At 43.3% G+C, this 15,296-nt stretch overlaps 1 protein-coding gene across 1 annotated transcript in view; it reads left to right on the plus strand.

Moving 5' to 3' along the window:
• The first annotated feature begins 54 nt into the window (after positions 1–54).
• Positions 55–15,296, plus strand: part of LOC103581985 (HHIP-like protein 2) — a 17,261-nt gene continuing 2,019 nt past the window's right edge. Inside the window, 5 exon segments of the mRNA XM_008563677.1 lie at positions 55–217; positions 302–510; positions 12,887–13,539; positions 14,449–14,535; positions 14,537–14,590. Of these exon segments, the coding sequence (XP_008561899.1) occupies positions 55–217; positions 302–510; positions 12,887–13,539; positions 14,449–14,535; positions 14,537–14,590 (1,166 nt within the window).

Raw genomic sequence — 15,296 nt, forward strand, 5'->3', positions numbered from 1 at the left:
AGCCGAGCGCCGCCTTGGGCACTTCGGCGCGGTGAGGCTGCGAACTGTCGGGAAATGAGCCCCGGCTTCAGGACCGCGGTGGGGGCCGGCCCGACGAGCTGCAGCCTCCTGCGGGGCGTGGGCCCTCGCCCGATCCGACAGTTTCTGGGGAAGGAGCTGCCCACGTGCTCGCCTTTCACCATCTGCCGTTGTCCGAATTCTAAGTCAGAACTCACAGGTAACTTGCTACTGTGTAAAAGAAAAAAGTGTACTTCAAAATGACCCAAGTGTTAGGTTTTATGTTTTGTATGTTTTACCACAGTAAAAATAAAACCGAAAAAGAGGCTTACAAGTGTGCACGCAGCCTCCCGAGGAGCTCTTGGCCCCCCGACCTTGGTCGCGGGCCGTGCACCCTGCCCTTCCGCGGGGACAGCGAAGGCGGAGCCGGCCGGGCCGCTCCTCCGCGTCCAGGACGGACTCCACAATCCTCACTCCAGGAACCCCGAGAGTCGCTTTCCTCTTTCTTTATACGTGATTCCAGAAAGTTAAGTGGAGTAAAGCACCTGGGTTTGTCTAGCTTCAAGAACAGACTATTCTGTACCCATCAGCCGCCCCAAAAAACCTATAAAAAACAAGAATAAACAATTCTTTCTTAGTCCAACATGTCCCTTACCAGAATCACCGTCAAATCCCAACTGTGCCATTCTAGTTAAGGTATCTGGAAATACCAAATCAGGGCTAATTCGATTACAATGTATCATTCTCAAAAAAAATCTAGTTTAAAACCTAGTTATTGTAAGAGGATTATCCTGAGTTAAGTAAACACATGTCTCCTTTCATTCAGTAAATATCAAATACTTATCCTGTGCTGGGCATTCTTTTAAGAGCTGGAACGCATTGGTGAACAAAAGAAAAGTTCAATGGACAATAAAAACAATGAAATATATTAATAATTAATATTTACATAGGTGACCAAACATAGTTACTGGGAAAAGATAAAAGACGGTCAGAGAATGAGGCATGCAGATGCAACTTAAATAGGGTGGTGTTTGCACATATCCTTGAAGGAGAAGGATCCTGTGAGGGAGACTTCCAGGAACAGACTTCCAGGCAGAGGGAACAGCCTGCACTAAGGTGCAGAAATGGGAGCCTACGTGGAGTATTTGTGGACCATCACGGAGGCCAAAATAGCTGAAGCAGACTGAATGAGAAATGTGGAGTATACTTACATTTATAAAGCAAATATATTTCACAAAGTCTAGTTCCCTGTAGTTTCAGGCTTAGCCTAACTTCTTAAAAGTACATGTAAAGGGGCCGGACGGGGGGCGCACTGCTACAGTGCGCCGCTTGGGAGCACGGTGGCGCTCCCCCCAAGGGTTCGGATCCCACATACGGACTGGTTCCCGCTCACTGGCTGAGCGAAGTGTGGGAGCAACACCGAGGGTTGCGATCCCGTTGCCGGTCCCGGTCCGGTACGGGCGCGACACTGAGGGTTGCGATCCGTTGCCGGACACGAAAAAAGACAAAAAGGAAAAAAAAAAAAAAAGTACATGTAAAATGTTACCCTTGCAAAAGACAGGAAACTTTCCCCAGGCTAAAAGTCTCTGTTTAAGATAAAGAATTGTAACAAAGCAAGGTTGCTGGCTCAAGGACAGACAAGTTACTTATTGATATGTAAAGATACTGTGAAATTGCTGTAGGGAAAAACAGTGTTTGCTAAGATCAAGCTTGTTGGTGGATGACTTAACCTTTCGCAAATTGCAGTATGGAATGTCACTTTGCTTGTCACCAGCCTCTGTTGTTAAACTATTACCCTACCTATGTTCTTTTTCTGCAACTTCCTGGTCTGGAAAATAAATGTGGGGAGAGAACCCCAATTCATGGTTAATTTCCCAAGGAAGGAGGAATGCCATGCTCTTGAGTGTTCCAGGAGATTAACCCCCTCGGGTCTCTTGCTGCTCAGAAGAGATGGGCTTTGAGTAATCCTTTAGTGGCTCCATCACCCAGGGGAAGAGAGGTGACAAATCTGTGTGAGGCAAAGCAACAGAGAAGGAGAGTAGTAGGAGATGAGACAGAGTGACATGAAGGGCCAGGTAATGTGGGGCCTTACAGGTGATTGTAAGGACTTGGGCTTTCACTTGAGTGAAATGGGGAGCCGTGGAAAGGTTTTGAGCAGGAGAGTGCTGTGAACTGATTTGTAGTTAACTGGGATGACTCCAAACTTCCTGGTCTGGAAAATAAATGTGGGGAGAGAACCCCAATTCATGGTTAATTTCCCAAGGAAGGAGGAATGCCATGCTCTTGAGTGTTCCAGGAGATTAACCCCCTCGGGTCTCTTGCTGCTCAGAAGAGATGGGCTTTGAGTAATCCTTTAGTGGCTCCATCACCCAGGGGAAGAGAGGTGACAAATCTGTGTGAGGCAAAGCAACAGAGAAGGAGAGTAGTAGGAGATGAGACAGAGTGACATGAAGGGCCAGGTAATGTGGGGCCTCACAGGTGATTGTAAGGACTTGGGCTTTCACTTGAGTGAAATGGGGAGCCGTGGAAAGGTTTTGAGCAGGAGACTGCTGTGAACTGATTTGTAGTTAACTGGGATGACTCCAGCTGCCGTGGAAGAGAGACCAAAAGTTAGTAGAGAACCTATAGGAAGCTCTTGAAGTCATCCAGACAAAGATGAAAGTGGCTTGGGCAAGGGCAGTGACAGTGGCTGTGGCGAAAAGTGGTCAGGTTTCAGATGTATTTTGAAAGCCCCAGAATTTCCTAACAGATTAGATATGGGATACAAGAGAAAGAAGTTCCAAGTTTTTGTCCTGAAGGGTGGAAGTTGCCACAAACTGAAATGGAGAAGACCATGATCAGAACAAGTTAGAAGAAAGACAGTCTGGAGCATGTTGACTTTCAAAACCTTGATAAAAATAGAACAAACTCTAATCCTGAAATTTGGTACATTTGTGGAAAGCAAGAATTCTTTTTGGCAACCTGCAGTTCATAAGGGAACTATTTTGCACCAAAAACCCTATATTGCATTCTACTGATTTTCATTGTTTTCTTGCATACAAAGAAATCCCCCAAACAGCCTAAGATATCATGATCCCCCATCATCCAGAAAGAGAATTCTGGATATCAGTCACTAAACCTCCAGTTCTCAACAAAAAATGTCTCATTACCACCTGAAAACTGATCACACACAGTAGTAAATTATATGTAGTATGACATTGGCAGTCCTGGCCTATTAATAAAATGATTCCAATGGAAATGGGAGCAAGCAGAGAAGAACTGGAATTGGTCCAGCTCTACTGTCTGTTTTCACAAATGCCCTGCCCAAGGAAAGGGAGGGGAATGGACAGAAGCTGGTAAAACTCACTTCCTGAAACTCACTTCCAGCCAATTGAGAATTCCCAGCTGCCAAGTAGCAGGTATGTTTATGTCAAGGGCAAGGGCAGGTGTGTGTGTGTGTGTTAATCATAGAAGGGTGAAACCAGAGAAACCTTGTCTGTGCTTTGGTTTCTTGCCCTCAAATTCTGGAGCGCACACACGTGGCTCTCAAGCAGATTGCTTCCTTGCAAGTTTCACTTTTCTTCACTCCCGTCCTCACCTGCTTATTCTCCCAAGAGCCTGTACTTGGTTCTTCCACACTATAATTCTATATTCACCTCCAAGAAGGATAAGTCAAATTCCCACAAGCTTGGTGGGGAGAAGCTGACTTCTCTTTTGGACCTCACCTCACCCCTAGGCACAGTACAATTATTAACCATTGGGCGTGAGTTCAAATGTTTAAGTTCCCAGCTTCCTCCCTGTTACTCTCTGTTTTCATCCGTTTTGTGTTGCTATAACAGAAATACCTGAGACTGCGTAATTTATAAAGGAAAGAGGTTTATTTGGCTTACAATTCTGGGACAGCTACATCTGGCATGGGCCTCAGACTGCTTCTATTCATGGTGGAAAAGCAGCAGGGAGCAGGCGGGTACAAGCAGATCACATGGCAAGAGAGAGACAGAGAGACAGAGAGGAGATGCCAGGGTCCTTTAAACAATCAGCTCTCGCAGGAACTAATAGAGTGAGAACTCACTCACCACCCCTCTTCCCCCAGGGAGACCATTAATCCATTCATGAGGGATCCACCCCCATGACTCAATCAGTTTCCAACACTGGTACACTAGAGATCAAATTTCCACATAAGTTTTGGAGGGGACAACACATCCAAACTCCATCATGAGGTGACACTCAAGAGCGGGTCATTTTGCTTCTTGTTAGCAGCTCTGACAAGTATCCTAAACCAAAATAGACTGCCCAAGGACAGACGCTGTGAATCTCTGGGCTCCTTCCCTTCTTCCCAATAACTAAGAGCTTGCTCTGCAAGCTACAAAAGGGAAGTAAGAGAGGACAGGGAAGTTACATACACATGAAAAATGCTGCTTGTCCCTTCATGAGGTGGTGAGAGAACAGAGGTGTGTGGGACTGGTCTGCTCAGGCCAGCTGGCTTGGGAGAGCCATTAGTGATCAGAAGGGGGCTCTTGGGACAGTGGTCTCTGCTATACTGCATGGCCCCAAACAATACCCTTTTAGCCAACCTTTCTTACTTTCCCAATCTCAGTTGTCTCTGTATTTCATCCCTATTGGGAGTTGCTTGTCTGCACACAATATTCTATTTTCTTCCTAAAAAAATGCTATAGTCTAGGGAGGTCCGAATAGCAGATACTCCTTTGGGCACAAGGTCCTCTTATGTTTGTGTAAAGAGCAGTCATATTGCCCTATAGTCACCGTTCAAATTTATATAGCCTCTAGCATGGTGCTTCGTATATAATACACATAAGTATTTTTAATAAATTAGTGAAGAAATTACTAGACGCCTAATCTCTGGGAGTAATACGTCAAATGTCTATTTTATAAATTTTATTTTTAATTGTGAAATATTTCAAAACTATGGAAAAGTAAAGAAAATTAAATAATTAACACTGTATATCCAACACCCAGTTTTTTTTTTATTGATCAGTAAAACATTTTTATTTTTATTTTTATTCTTTTTCTTTTTTTATTGTAAATGTTTGTGGGGTATAGTTTGTTGTTTTAATACATGCACATATTGTATAATGATCTAATCAGAGTAGTTAGCATATCTATCACTAAACATTTCTCATTTCTTTGTGGTTATATCCAAGATCCTCTTTTCTGGCTCTCTTGAAATACACAATGCAGTATTACTAGCTATTGTCACCCTAGAACCCCAGAACTTATTCTTCCTCTCTAATTGTAACATTGTAACTTTGTACCAGTCCACCAACCTTTCCACAGCCTCCCCTCTCCACTCCCTTTCTCTGTCTCTGGTAACCACTATTCTTCTTCTATTTCTGTTTTTAATTTATTTTTCTTAATTGACCCATGAGAACTGTATATATTTATGGAGTACAGTATGACATTTGGGTACATTCATACTGTGTGTAATGATCATATCTGGGTGCTTGGCATATCCGTCACCTCAGTCGTTTGTCACTTCTTTGTGTTAGAACATTCAACATCATCTTGACTAGCTATTCAAAGATACCCAGTGCTGGGCCGGCCCGGTGGCGCACTGGATAGTGCGCTGCTTGGGAGCGTGGTGGCGCTCCCGCCGAGGGTTCGGATCCCATGTGGAGACCGGTTCCCGCTCACTGGCTGAGCGCGGTGCAGGCGCAACACCGAGGGTTGCGATCCTGTTGCTGGTCCCTGGTACGGGCGCAACACCGAGGGTTGCGACCCTGTTACCGGTCAGTACAAAAAGACAAAGAAGGAAAAAAATAAAAAAGGTACCCAGTGCTTTGTGCACTGTAGTCTCCTTATATTTCTATATAATTGTTAGTTGTATCTGTTCTATCTGTCGTTGTTCCAGAAACCTCCATACTGTTTTCCATAGTGTCGTACAAATTTACATTCCCACCAAAAATGTATATGATTTCCTCTTTATCTGCATCCTTGCTGGAATTTGTTATTTTCCATCTTTTTTATAATAGCCATTCTAACTGGGGTGAGATGATATCTCATTGTGGTTTTGATTTGCATTTCTCTGGTGATTAGTGACATTGAGCTTTTTTTCATGTCCGTTGGCCATTTGTATGTCTTCTTTCAAAAAATGTCAGTTCAGTTCCTGTGCGCATTTTAAAATTGGATTATTCATTTTTCACTATTGAGTTGTTTGAATTCTTTGCATATTTTAGATATCAATCCCTTGTTGGATACATAGTTTGCAAATATTTTCTCCATTCTGCAGAGTGTCTTTTTGCTCTGTTACTTCTTTCCTTTGCTGTACAGAAGGTTTTTAGTTTGATATAATCTCATTTGTTAACTTTTGCTTTTGTTCTCTGTGCTTCTGAAGTAAAGCCTTTGCCCAGGCCTATGTCCTGAAGTGTTTCCCCTATGTTTTCTTCTAGAGTTTTATAGTTTGGGGCCTTACATTTATGTCTTTGATCCATTTTGAGTTGATTTTCATATATGGTGAGAGACAGGGGTCTAGTTTCATTCTTCTGCACATGGATCTTCAGTTTTCCCAGCACCATTTGTTGAAGAGACTGTCCTTTCCCCAATGTATGTTCTTGGCTACCTTTATCAAAAACCAGTTGGCTAAGGGGAAGCCAAACACAGACACCTTTGGGCAAGCTGCTGCCACCACCCTGGGGCCCAGCTGGGGGCTTGAGGCGTAGAGCCATGGGAAGCTGAACCCAGCCACAAATAGGCAAGGTGCTGCCACTTCCCTGGGCCCCAGTGGGGTCCTGAGGCATGGAGCTAGGGAAGCTGAATCCAGCTCCAACCAGGTAAAGAGCACAACAAAAACACCATTTTCACATTGGTAGCCCACCATAGCCACCGCAGTTGCCATAGCTGCCACAAAATCAGCTAGACTCTATAGCAGCAGTCACAGCCACTGTGCAGATGGCATGCCAGACTCTCGACTGCATTGACACAAGGAGAGGCACCAGTGGAGACCAAAAAAAAAAAAAAACAGAAGAGGTCCTTTCTCTCCACAAAACACACTCCAGAGTAATAGAAGAAATTTGATTTACAGGCAAAAAAAAAAAAAAAAACAGAAGAGGTCCTTTCTCTCCACAAAACATACTCCAGAGTAATAGAAGAAATTTGATTTACAGTAATACAGGAGGACTTGATCACACCTGTCTCAGTACTGGACAGATCATCTGGGCAACAAACCAACAGTGGATAGTTAATCTATCAGATGGAGAGAACAAATCTATGGTTATTAGAGGGGGTGTGAGAAGAGGGGGTGCGGGAGGGGGGATTGGATAAGGGGCATAAAGAATAAGTATGATTTGTAACAATGAATATGCTAATAAAAATAAATTATAAAAAAATCAGTTGGCTGTAGATGCGTGGATTTATTTCTGAATTCTGTGTTCTGTTCCGTTGATCTATGTGTCTGTTTTTGAACCAGTACGATTCTGTTTTGATTACTGTCTCTTTGTAGTATATTTTGCAGTCAGAGTGGGATACCCCCTGCTTTGTTCCTTTAGGACTAGATTGCTTTGGCTCTTCGACATCTCTTGTCATTGCATACACATTTTTGAATTGTTTTTTCTACTTCTATGAAGTATGTCATTAGTAGTTTGATGGGGATTGCATTGAATTTGTAGAGTGCTTTGGGTAGTATGGTCATTTTGACAATATTGAGTCTTCCAATCCATCAGCATGGGGTGTCTTTCCATTTTTTTATGTCTTCTTTAATTTCTTTAATCAGTGTTTTATAGTTTTCATTGTAGAGATCTTGTACCTCCTCGATTAAATTAATTCCCAGGCATTTTATTTTATTTTATTTTTTGTTGCTATTGTAAATGGGGTGGCTTTCTTGGTTTCTTTTTCTGCTAGTTCATTGTTGGTATATAGAAATGCTACTGTTTGATTTTTTTTGTTTTTTGGGGTTTTTTTTGTATTTTCTGTTTCTTCTTGGTTCAGTCTTGGTAGGGCATACGTGTCCAGGGATTCATCCAGTTCCTCTACATTTTCATGTTTATTGGCATATAGTTGTTCATAATAGTCTCTGATGATCCTTTGTATTTTGTTGCTATCTGTTGTGATGTCTACATTTGCACTTCTGATTTTATTTATTTGGGTTTTTTGCCTTTTTTTTCTTGGTTAGTTTGTCTAGTGGTCTGTCAGTTTTCTTTATCTTTTCAAAGAACCGACTTTTTGTTTGATTGATTTTTTGTATTTTTAGTCTCAATTTCAATTATCACTGCTCTGATTTTTATTAGTTCTTTTCTTCTATTTATTTTGGAATTAGTTTGTTCTTGCTTTTCTAGTTCCTTGAGATGCATCGCTAGACTGTTTGTTTGAAATCTTTCTATTTTTTTGATGTGTTTGTTGCTATAAATTCTCCTCTTAATACTGCCTTGGCTGTATCCTGTAGGTTTTGGTATGTTGTGTTTCTGTCTTCATTAGTTTCACATTCTTTTTAAAATTTACTTCTTAATCTCTTCTTTGGTAGTTCAAGAGCATGTTGTTTAATTTCATGTGTATGTGTAGTTTCACAAGTTCCTCTTGTTATTGATATCTAAATTTCCATTATTGTCAGAAAAAATACTCAATATGATTTCAAGTTTTTTGAACTTGTTGAGACTTATTTTTTGCCTAACATATGGTCAATCCTAGAGAAATCTCCATGTGCTGATGAAAAGAAGTGTATTCTGCAGTTGTTGGATGAAATGCTCCATGTATGTCTGTTAAGTCCATCTGGTTTGTGGTGCCATTTAAATCCAATGCTTCTTTGATGATTTCCTCTCCAGTACTGACAGAGGGGTGTTAAAGTCCTCAACTATTATTGTGTTGTTGTTTATCTCTCCCTTTGGATTTGATAATAATTGTTTTATATATCTGGGTGTTCCTGTGTTGGGTGCATATATATTTATAATTGTTACATCTTCTTGCTGTATTGATCCCTTTATTATTATACAGTGCCCTTCTTTGTCTCTTTGTACAGATTTTAATGTAAGGTCTGTTTTAGCTGATAGAAGTATAGCTACTCCTGTTCACTTTTGTTTTCCATTTGCATGGAATATCTTCTTCCATTCCTTCACTTTCAGTCTGTGTTTTGTTTGTAGGTGAGGTGTGTTTCTTGTAGGCAGCATATGGATGGTTCATGTTTTTTTGCCCATTCAGTCAGTCTTTGTCTTATAATTGGAGCATTTAATCCATTTACATTCAAGGTTATTATTGACATGTGAGGTCTTACTCCTCATTTTGTTGGTTGTTTTCTGATTGTTTTTTGTGTCCTTTGTTCCTTTCTTCCTCAGTTAATGTTTATCCTTGTGGTCTGGTGGTTTTCTGTATTGATAGGTTTGATTTCTTTCCCTCTCTAATTTATGTATCTACTGTATGAGTAAGTTTTATATTTTCAGGTGTTTTCATTGTGGTTGTTATTCTTTCTCTTCTAGATGTAGGACTCCCCCTAAGTTGTTATTGTAGGGATGGTCTGGTGGTGATGAATGCCCTTAATATTTGCTTGTCTGATAAAGACTTTATTTCTCCTTTTCTGAAGGATACCTTTGGTGCTATAATATTCTTGGCTGGCAGTTTATTTCTTTCAGTACTTTGAATATATAATCCCATTCCCTCCTGTCATATAGGGTTTCTGCTGAGTAGCAATCAATTAGTCTATTAATAGCTTCCCTTACAAGTGACTTGATGTTTTTCTCTTGCTGTTCTTAGAATTCTCTTTGTCTTTAACTTTGGATAGTTTGACTATGATGTGTTTTTGGGATGACCTATTTGGGCTTGAATCAACTTGGGGACAGTTAAGCTCCCTGAATTTGGAGGTTCACATCTTTCCCAAGATTAGTGATGTTTTCAGTTATTATTTCTTTAAATAGGTTTTCAATGTCCCTTTTGTTTTCTTCTTCTGGAATGCCCATAATTTGAATATTTTTTCACTTAACAGTATCCTATACACCTTGAAAGCTCTATTCATTCTCTTTTATTCTTTCTCTTTCTCTCTCTCTCTCTCTTTTGGATGCCTGTGTTATTTGAAAACTGCTATCTTTAAGATCAGAAATTCTTTATTCTGCTTGATGTAGTCTCAGATGTGTTTTTTTATCTCATTCAATGAATTCTTCAATTTCAAGATTTCTGCTTTTTTTTAATGTTACCTATCTCTTTGTTGAATTTCTCATTCAGATCATGAATTGTTTTTCTGCCATTTCACTGAACCGTTTGTCTGTATTCTCTTGTATTTCAGTGAGTTTCCTTAAGATCATTAATCTATATTTCTTTTTTGGCAAGTTGGCAATTTTCAATTCTTTGGGATCAGTTTCTGGAGCATGATTTTGTTTTTTTTTGTGGTGTCATGTTATGTTGATTCTTCATGTTTCTTGCTTCCCTGCATTGATATCTATGGATCTGGTGGAACAGCCTTCTTTTTGAATTTTGTAGAGTGGCTTGTGTGGGGAAAGACTTTCACCTGCAAATGTGTCTTAGAGTGCTGATTGGGTACAGTGCAATGGTTTTGTTCCATATAGATGCAGTAGTATAGATTCTATGTGGTTTCTTCACCTATAATCCACTTTCATTATGTCTGCAATTGACTCAGTGGCCTATGCTTTGGAGGTTTGTGGTGGTGGTGGCATGGCTTTGCAGGGGGAGGGATCACTGGGTTGGTTCACAGGCTGGGGGTGTGCACATTTACTCTGTGGTCAGTCATCTCTGGAGCTGGGATGCAGTTGCTGAATTGATTATCAGGTTTGGGGTGCAGGCATGGCCTGTCAGGGTCTCTGGCACTGGTTTACCAGTGGCAGGGTCACTGTGCTGCTTCTCTGACCAGGAGTAGGCCCACCAAGGGCACATCAGCCACATGGTCTCTTATTCAGATGCATGTGCAAGTAATGGCTCAAAGACTCAGGGGTAGGTCTTCCAGCGGTATGACAGCTGAGCTGTTTTTCTGAGCCTGGATGTGGGCATGCTTTGGCTCAGCTAGCTGAGTGCAGGTCTGCTAGTGGTCCATCTGCTGTGCCAGTTCTTGGGGCCCAGTGTGAGGTCATGCTTCCTTCTGTGGTTCAGGAGTTGGAGAGCCAAGGCCAGAGCTGCTTCTTAGGAAGTGAGTGAGGCCACCAGGTGGGGCTGCAGTAAGGGGGCCCATCCAGATACTTCCTGGGTGGTGGGCAGTGCTGCTAGGTGGGGAGGGGGCTGAGCAGCCTCTTTCCAGTCAGTGGGCAGGGCAGCTAGCAGTCCTGCAGTGAGGGGGCCCATCTGGTTCTTCCCCAGAAGTGGACAGAGCTGCTTGGCAGGTCTGTGGTGAAGTGGCCTGTCCAGCCACTTCTGGGTAGAGGGCAGGGCCACTAGGCAGGCCTACAGTGAGGGAGCTGGAGCAGCTGCTTCCGGGACTGTTGGCGAGGCTTTCAGGCAGTGCTGTTCAGGGTGGAGCCAACTGCCCACTTCCCCAGGAGAGGGATGCACTTTATTTCCACCAGCCTGAGGACATATTCATTAGGGTAGAGACCCGTGAGCTGTTTTCTGGCTTGAGGGTTCAGGCACACATGACTCAGTTGTTGGGGCTGGAGGGTAAGGGGAGGAATAGGGGGTGGTCTGCCTGAGGAAGGTTTGCCTGTCTGATTTTTTGCTGGTGACATAAAGGTGTGTTAGTTCAACAGGACTAGGTTTGGCTTCCTAGAGTGCACAACTAGAGTCATGGCTGCTGTGAGCCCAGGCTTCAAGCTGCCAGGATCAGGGTATTGTTGCTTCTCTTGTGGTTGTGCTGGGGCAGGGAAGAGCCTTAAGGCTGGGGAAGCACCATGGCTACTGGCCGCAGGGCAGGGAGTGCTCCTGTAGAGGCTCTGGTTTCAAGATGATGCTGTCCTGAATCTTCTTGGGTCACGAGAGTGGATGGTGTGGAGTGCACCATTTGTGCTAGTGTTCTAGAGAAATGCAGTATGTGTAGTCTAGGCCACTCCCCACACTTTTCTCTAGACCTGGCTTGCCAGAGGGTCTGTGGGTCTCTGTGGTGAGGGTGGGGTTGGTGGGGGTCCTTTGCCTACCTTTCTGCTGCAAGGGGAAATTCTTCCTGTGCCTGGTGTCAGAGACATGGTGGCTGAGGCCTGTGTCTCTCCTCTCTGTGTCACCATCCTGGGCTTTCATGCTCTGTAGGGACTCACCAGTCTCTTGCTGCACCCCCACACTCTCCCACACATGCTCCCATCAATATTTAGCTGTCTGCTAGCTGTTCTGGTCCTTTTCTGTGGGGGGAATGCACCCCAGGCACTTCTAGTCCACCATCTGGCTGCAGCTTTCCCAACGTCCAGTTTTAACAAGCATGAAACTTGCCAAATTGCTTCAGATTTGTATAAAGAAATAAAATCTTGCAGATACATCATTTATGAAAAAGGGAAAGATTGGGAAATTTGGTAAAATTTCCTGTTACAAAATATTCATTCATCATGTAATAAAACTTAAAGTGGCAAGAACTAAGCTGAAATGTTAGAGACGGTACAGGGAATACGAGAGTTTTTTTCCCTTCTGCCTTCTAGGAGCATTAACTGGGTAGAAAATTTGGGTCACAGAGACAAGAAGTGAGTTACTAGTAGTTGGTAACAAAAACTCCAGAATACTAATTTTTTTTTTCCTTTTTGTCTTTTCTCATGACCGGCAATGGATTGCAACCCTCAGTGTCACGCCCGTACCGGCCCGGGACCGGCAACGGGATCGCAACCCTCGGTGTTGCTCCCTGCACCTCGCTCAGCCAGTGAGCGGGAACCGGTCTGTATGTGGGATCCGAACCCTCGAGAGACAAGAAGTGAGTTACTAGTAGTTGGTAACAAAAACTCCAGAATACTAATTTTTTCTTAGACCATTTTTAATTTCTTCTTGCTCAAAAATTGAGACAAGCCCCACTGTGGCCAGTCTGACTGCTGAGATTGGGCTTTCTTTTCTTTTCTAGGAGTGCTCACCCTATGCAGCCCACCTCTACGATGCTGAGAACCCTCTGACGCCTCTCCGGAAGCTTCCTGGACTTTGCTCTGACTACTGCTCTGCGTTCCACTCTAACTGCCACTCTGCCATCTCCCTGCTGACCAAAGGTCATGGCCTCCAGGAGTTCCATGAAAAGGATGGTGCCCACTTCTGCCACCTCCTCAATCTTCCTGACAAAGGCTATTGCTTCCCCAATGTCCTGAGGAACGACCATCTCAACCATGACCTGGGTGTGGTGGCCAAGGACCATCAGGGCTGCCTGCAACTCTGCCTGACTGAGGTGGCCAACGGGCTGAGGAACCCCGTTGCCATGGTCCATGCTGGGGATGGCACCCATTGCTTCTTTGTTGCTGAGCAGGTAGGAGTGGTGTGGGTCTACCTCCCAGATGGGAGCCATCTGGAGCAACCGTTCTTGGACCTCAGGAGCATCGTTCTGACTACTCCATGGATTGGGGATGAGAGAGGCTTCTTGGGGTTGGTTTTTCATCCCAAATTCCACCACAACCACAAGTTCTATATTTATTATTCATGCCTTGGCAAAAAGAAGGTAGAAAAGATCCGGATTAGTGAGACGAAGGTTTCTCGGGCTGATCCCATCAAAGCAGACCCCAAATCAGAGAGGTGAGCCATAACCATGAGAATCTGCAACTTTATACTGTATTCTGAAATAATGCCAATCAGTCCTTTGAAATGATAGTGGGGAACTTAACTGGTTTTGGAGGACTAGCTTAAAACATCAAGAAAGGAGTCATTGTTGATTAATGAGCACAGCCTAAGTTAGACTCTTGAGTCAAGGGTCTTTATGGGGTACAGCCACCACCTTACAGTTACCCTAATTAGATCCATGGTTTCTTGTCTTTACAGAGGGTAAGAAAGGGCCAGCAACCACAAAGTCTTGAGAAAAGATGATGGATAATATCAATATATTAAATATAATAGCAGCCTATGATTATTGTGTGGCCATTAGATCCGGACCCTTTTTCTTGAATGTGGGATTTCTTGTCCTCATAGGAGGCTGGGGCACAAGGCCACAAAGCTATTGATGCATGGTCAGATGAGGACTTGGTTCTAACTGACCCCAAGCTCATGCTCTGTCCGTTCTACCACCCTGCCTTTCTTCCTTCTCCTCTCTGCCTTGTCTCTTTCCCGTTATAGAGAGGTGGGAGGACTGGAAAGAGCATGCTGCACTGATAGACTAACCCCTGCTAAGTCGCTCAAAGAAAGGGACTGAGAGTTTTGGGACAGCAGAGAGTAAGGCAGGCCCTAGAACAGGGCGATTGTTACCCTGGCTCTGTTTACATCACGTGAAGTCATGGTATGAAAGAAGAATAATCCATGAAGGAGTCATGCCAGGAAACAAGAGCCCTCTCAGAGCCCCAGAGCTCTGTTTTGTCATCCTGGACACTCTGAAATGGGTCTTGGCTGGTGTGGCAGATCTTGGTGCATACACCAGTCATTTCTGGGTGTCTCAAGAGGATACAGCATCTGCTTATGTCAAAGCCTAATGCATAGTTTCTTTTTCTGTTCCAGGGTCATCTTGGAAATAGAAGAACCTGCCTCAAATCATAATGATGAACAACTTCTTTTTGGCCTGGATGGCTATCTGTACATATTCACGGGATGGAGGGCAGGCTGGGGACCCCTTCGGCAAGTTAGGAAATGCTCAGAACAAGTAAGCTGGAGTCTATCTAGAGTGAGCCTGTGGGGTACAGTGTTCTTGCTGAGATGGAGTCAAACCCACATCACTTACTGCAAGATGTAGTCCCTTCCACGGAGGCAAATGGGAGGAACATTTGGTTTTCTTTCTTATAAATTTCAGATGAGTTAGGGTTAGGGTTAGAGTTAGGATTAGGGTTAGGGTTAAGGGCAGAATCAGAATTCTAATTCAGAATATCTGGCACCAGAATTCAATAATGCTGTGCTACCTAGATAAAGGTAACGTGGTCACTCTGCCCTTTGCACCAAGTAAGCACTTGGTTCCCATTATTCCTAGTAATAAAAATATTGAGGTTAATAATAATACAAAGGTAACATTTGTCACATGCCTACTGTGATTCAGGAATTGTGTTAAATGCTGTATACACAATAACTGTTAACCCTTACATCACCACCACACTGCAAGGTACTGTTACTGTCCACTGCTTTATAATAAGGAAACTGAGGTTCAGAGACCACAGTCACTGGCAGAGACTCACAAAATCCTCTTTTCTTTCTACTGACCACGTTGTTGCATGAGGTAACATAAAACCTGCCTCTTTTAAAAATTCACAGTATTAGACCAAATCAAAGAGAAACCACCGTCATCATTAAAATAAATAATTGGGGCCGGCCCGGTGGCGCACTGGATAGTGTGCCGCTTGGGAAGCGCGGCGGCGCTC

This window comes from Galeopterus variegatus, unplaced genomic scaffold (genome assembly GCF_000696425.1).
Source record: "Galeopterus variegatus unplaced genomic scaffold, G_variegatus-3.0.2 Scaffold14507, whole genome shotgun sequence".
NCBI lineage: Eukaryota > Metazoa > Chordata > Mammalia > Dermoptera > Cynocephalidae > Galeopterus > Galeopterus variegatus.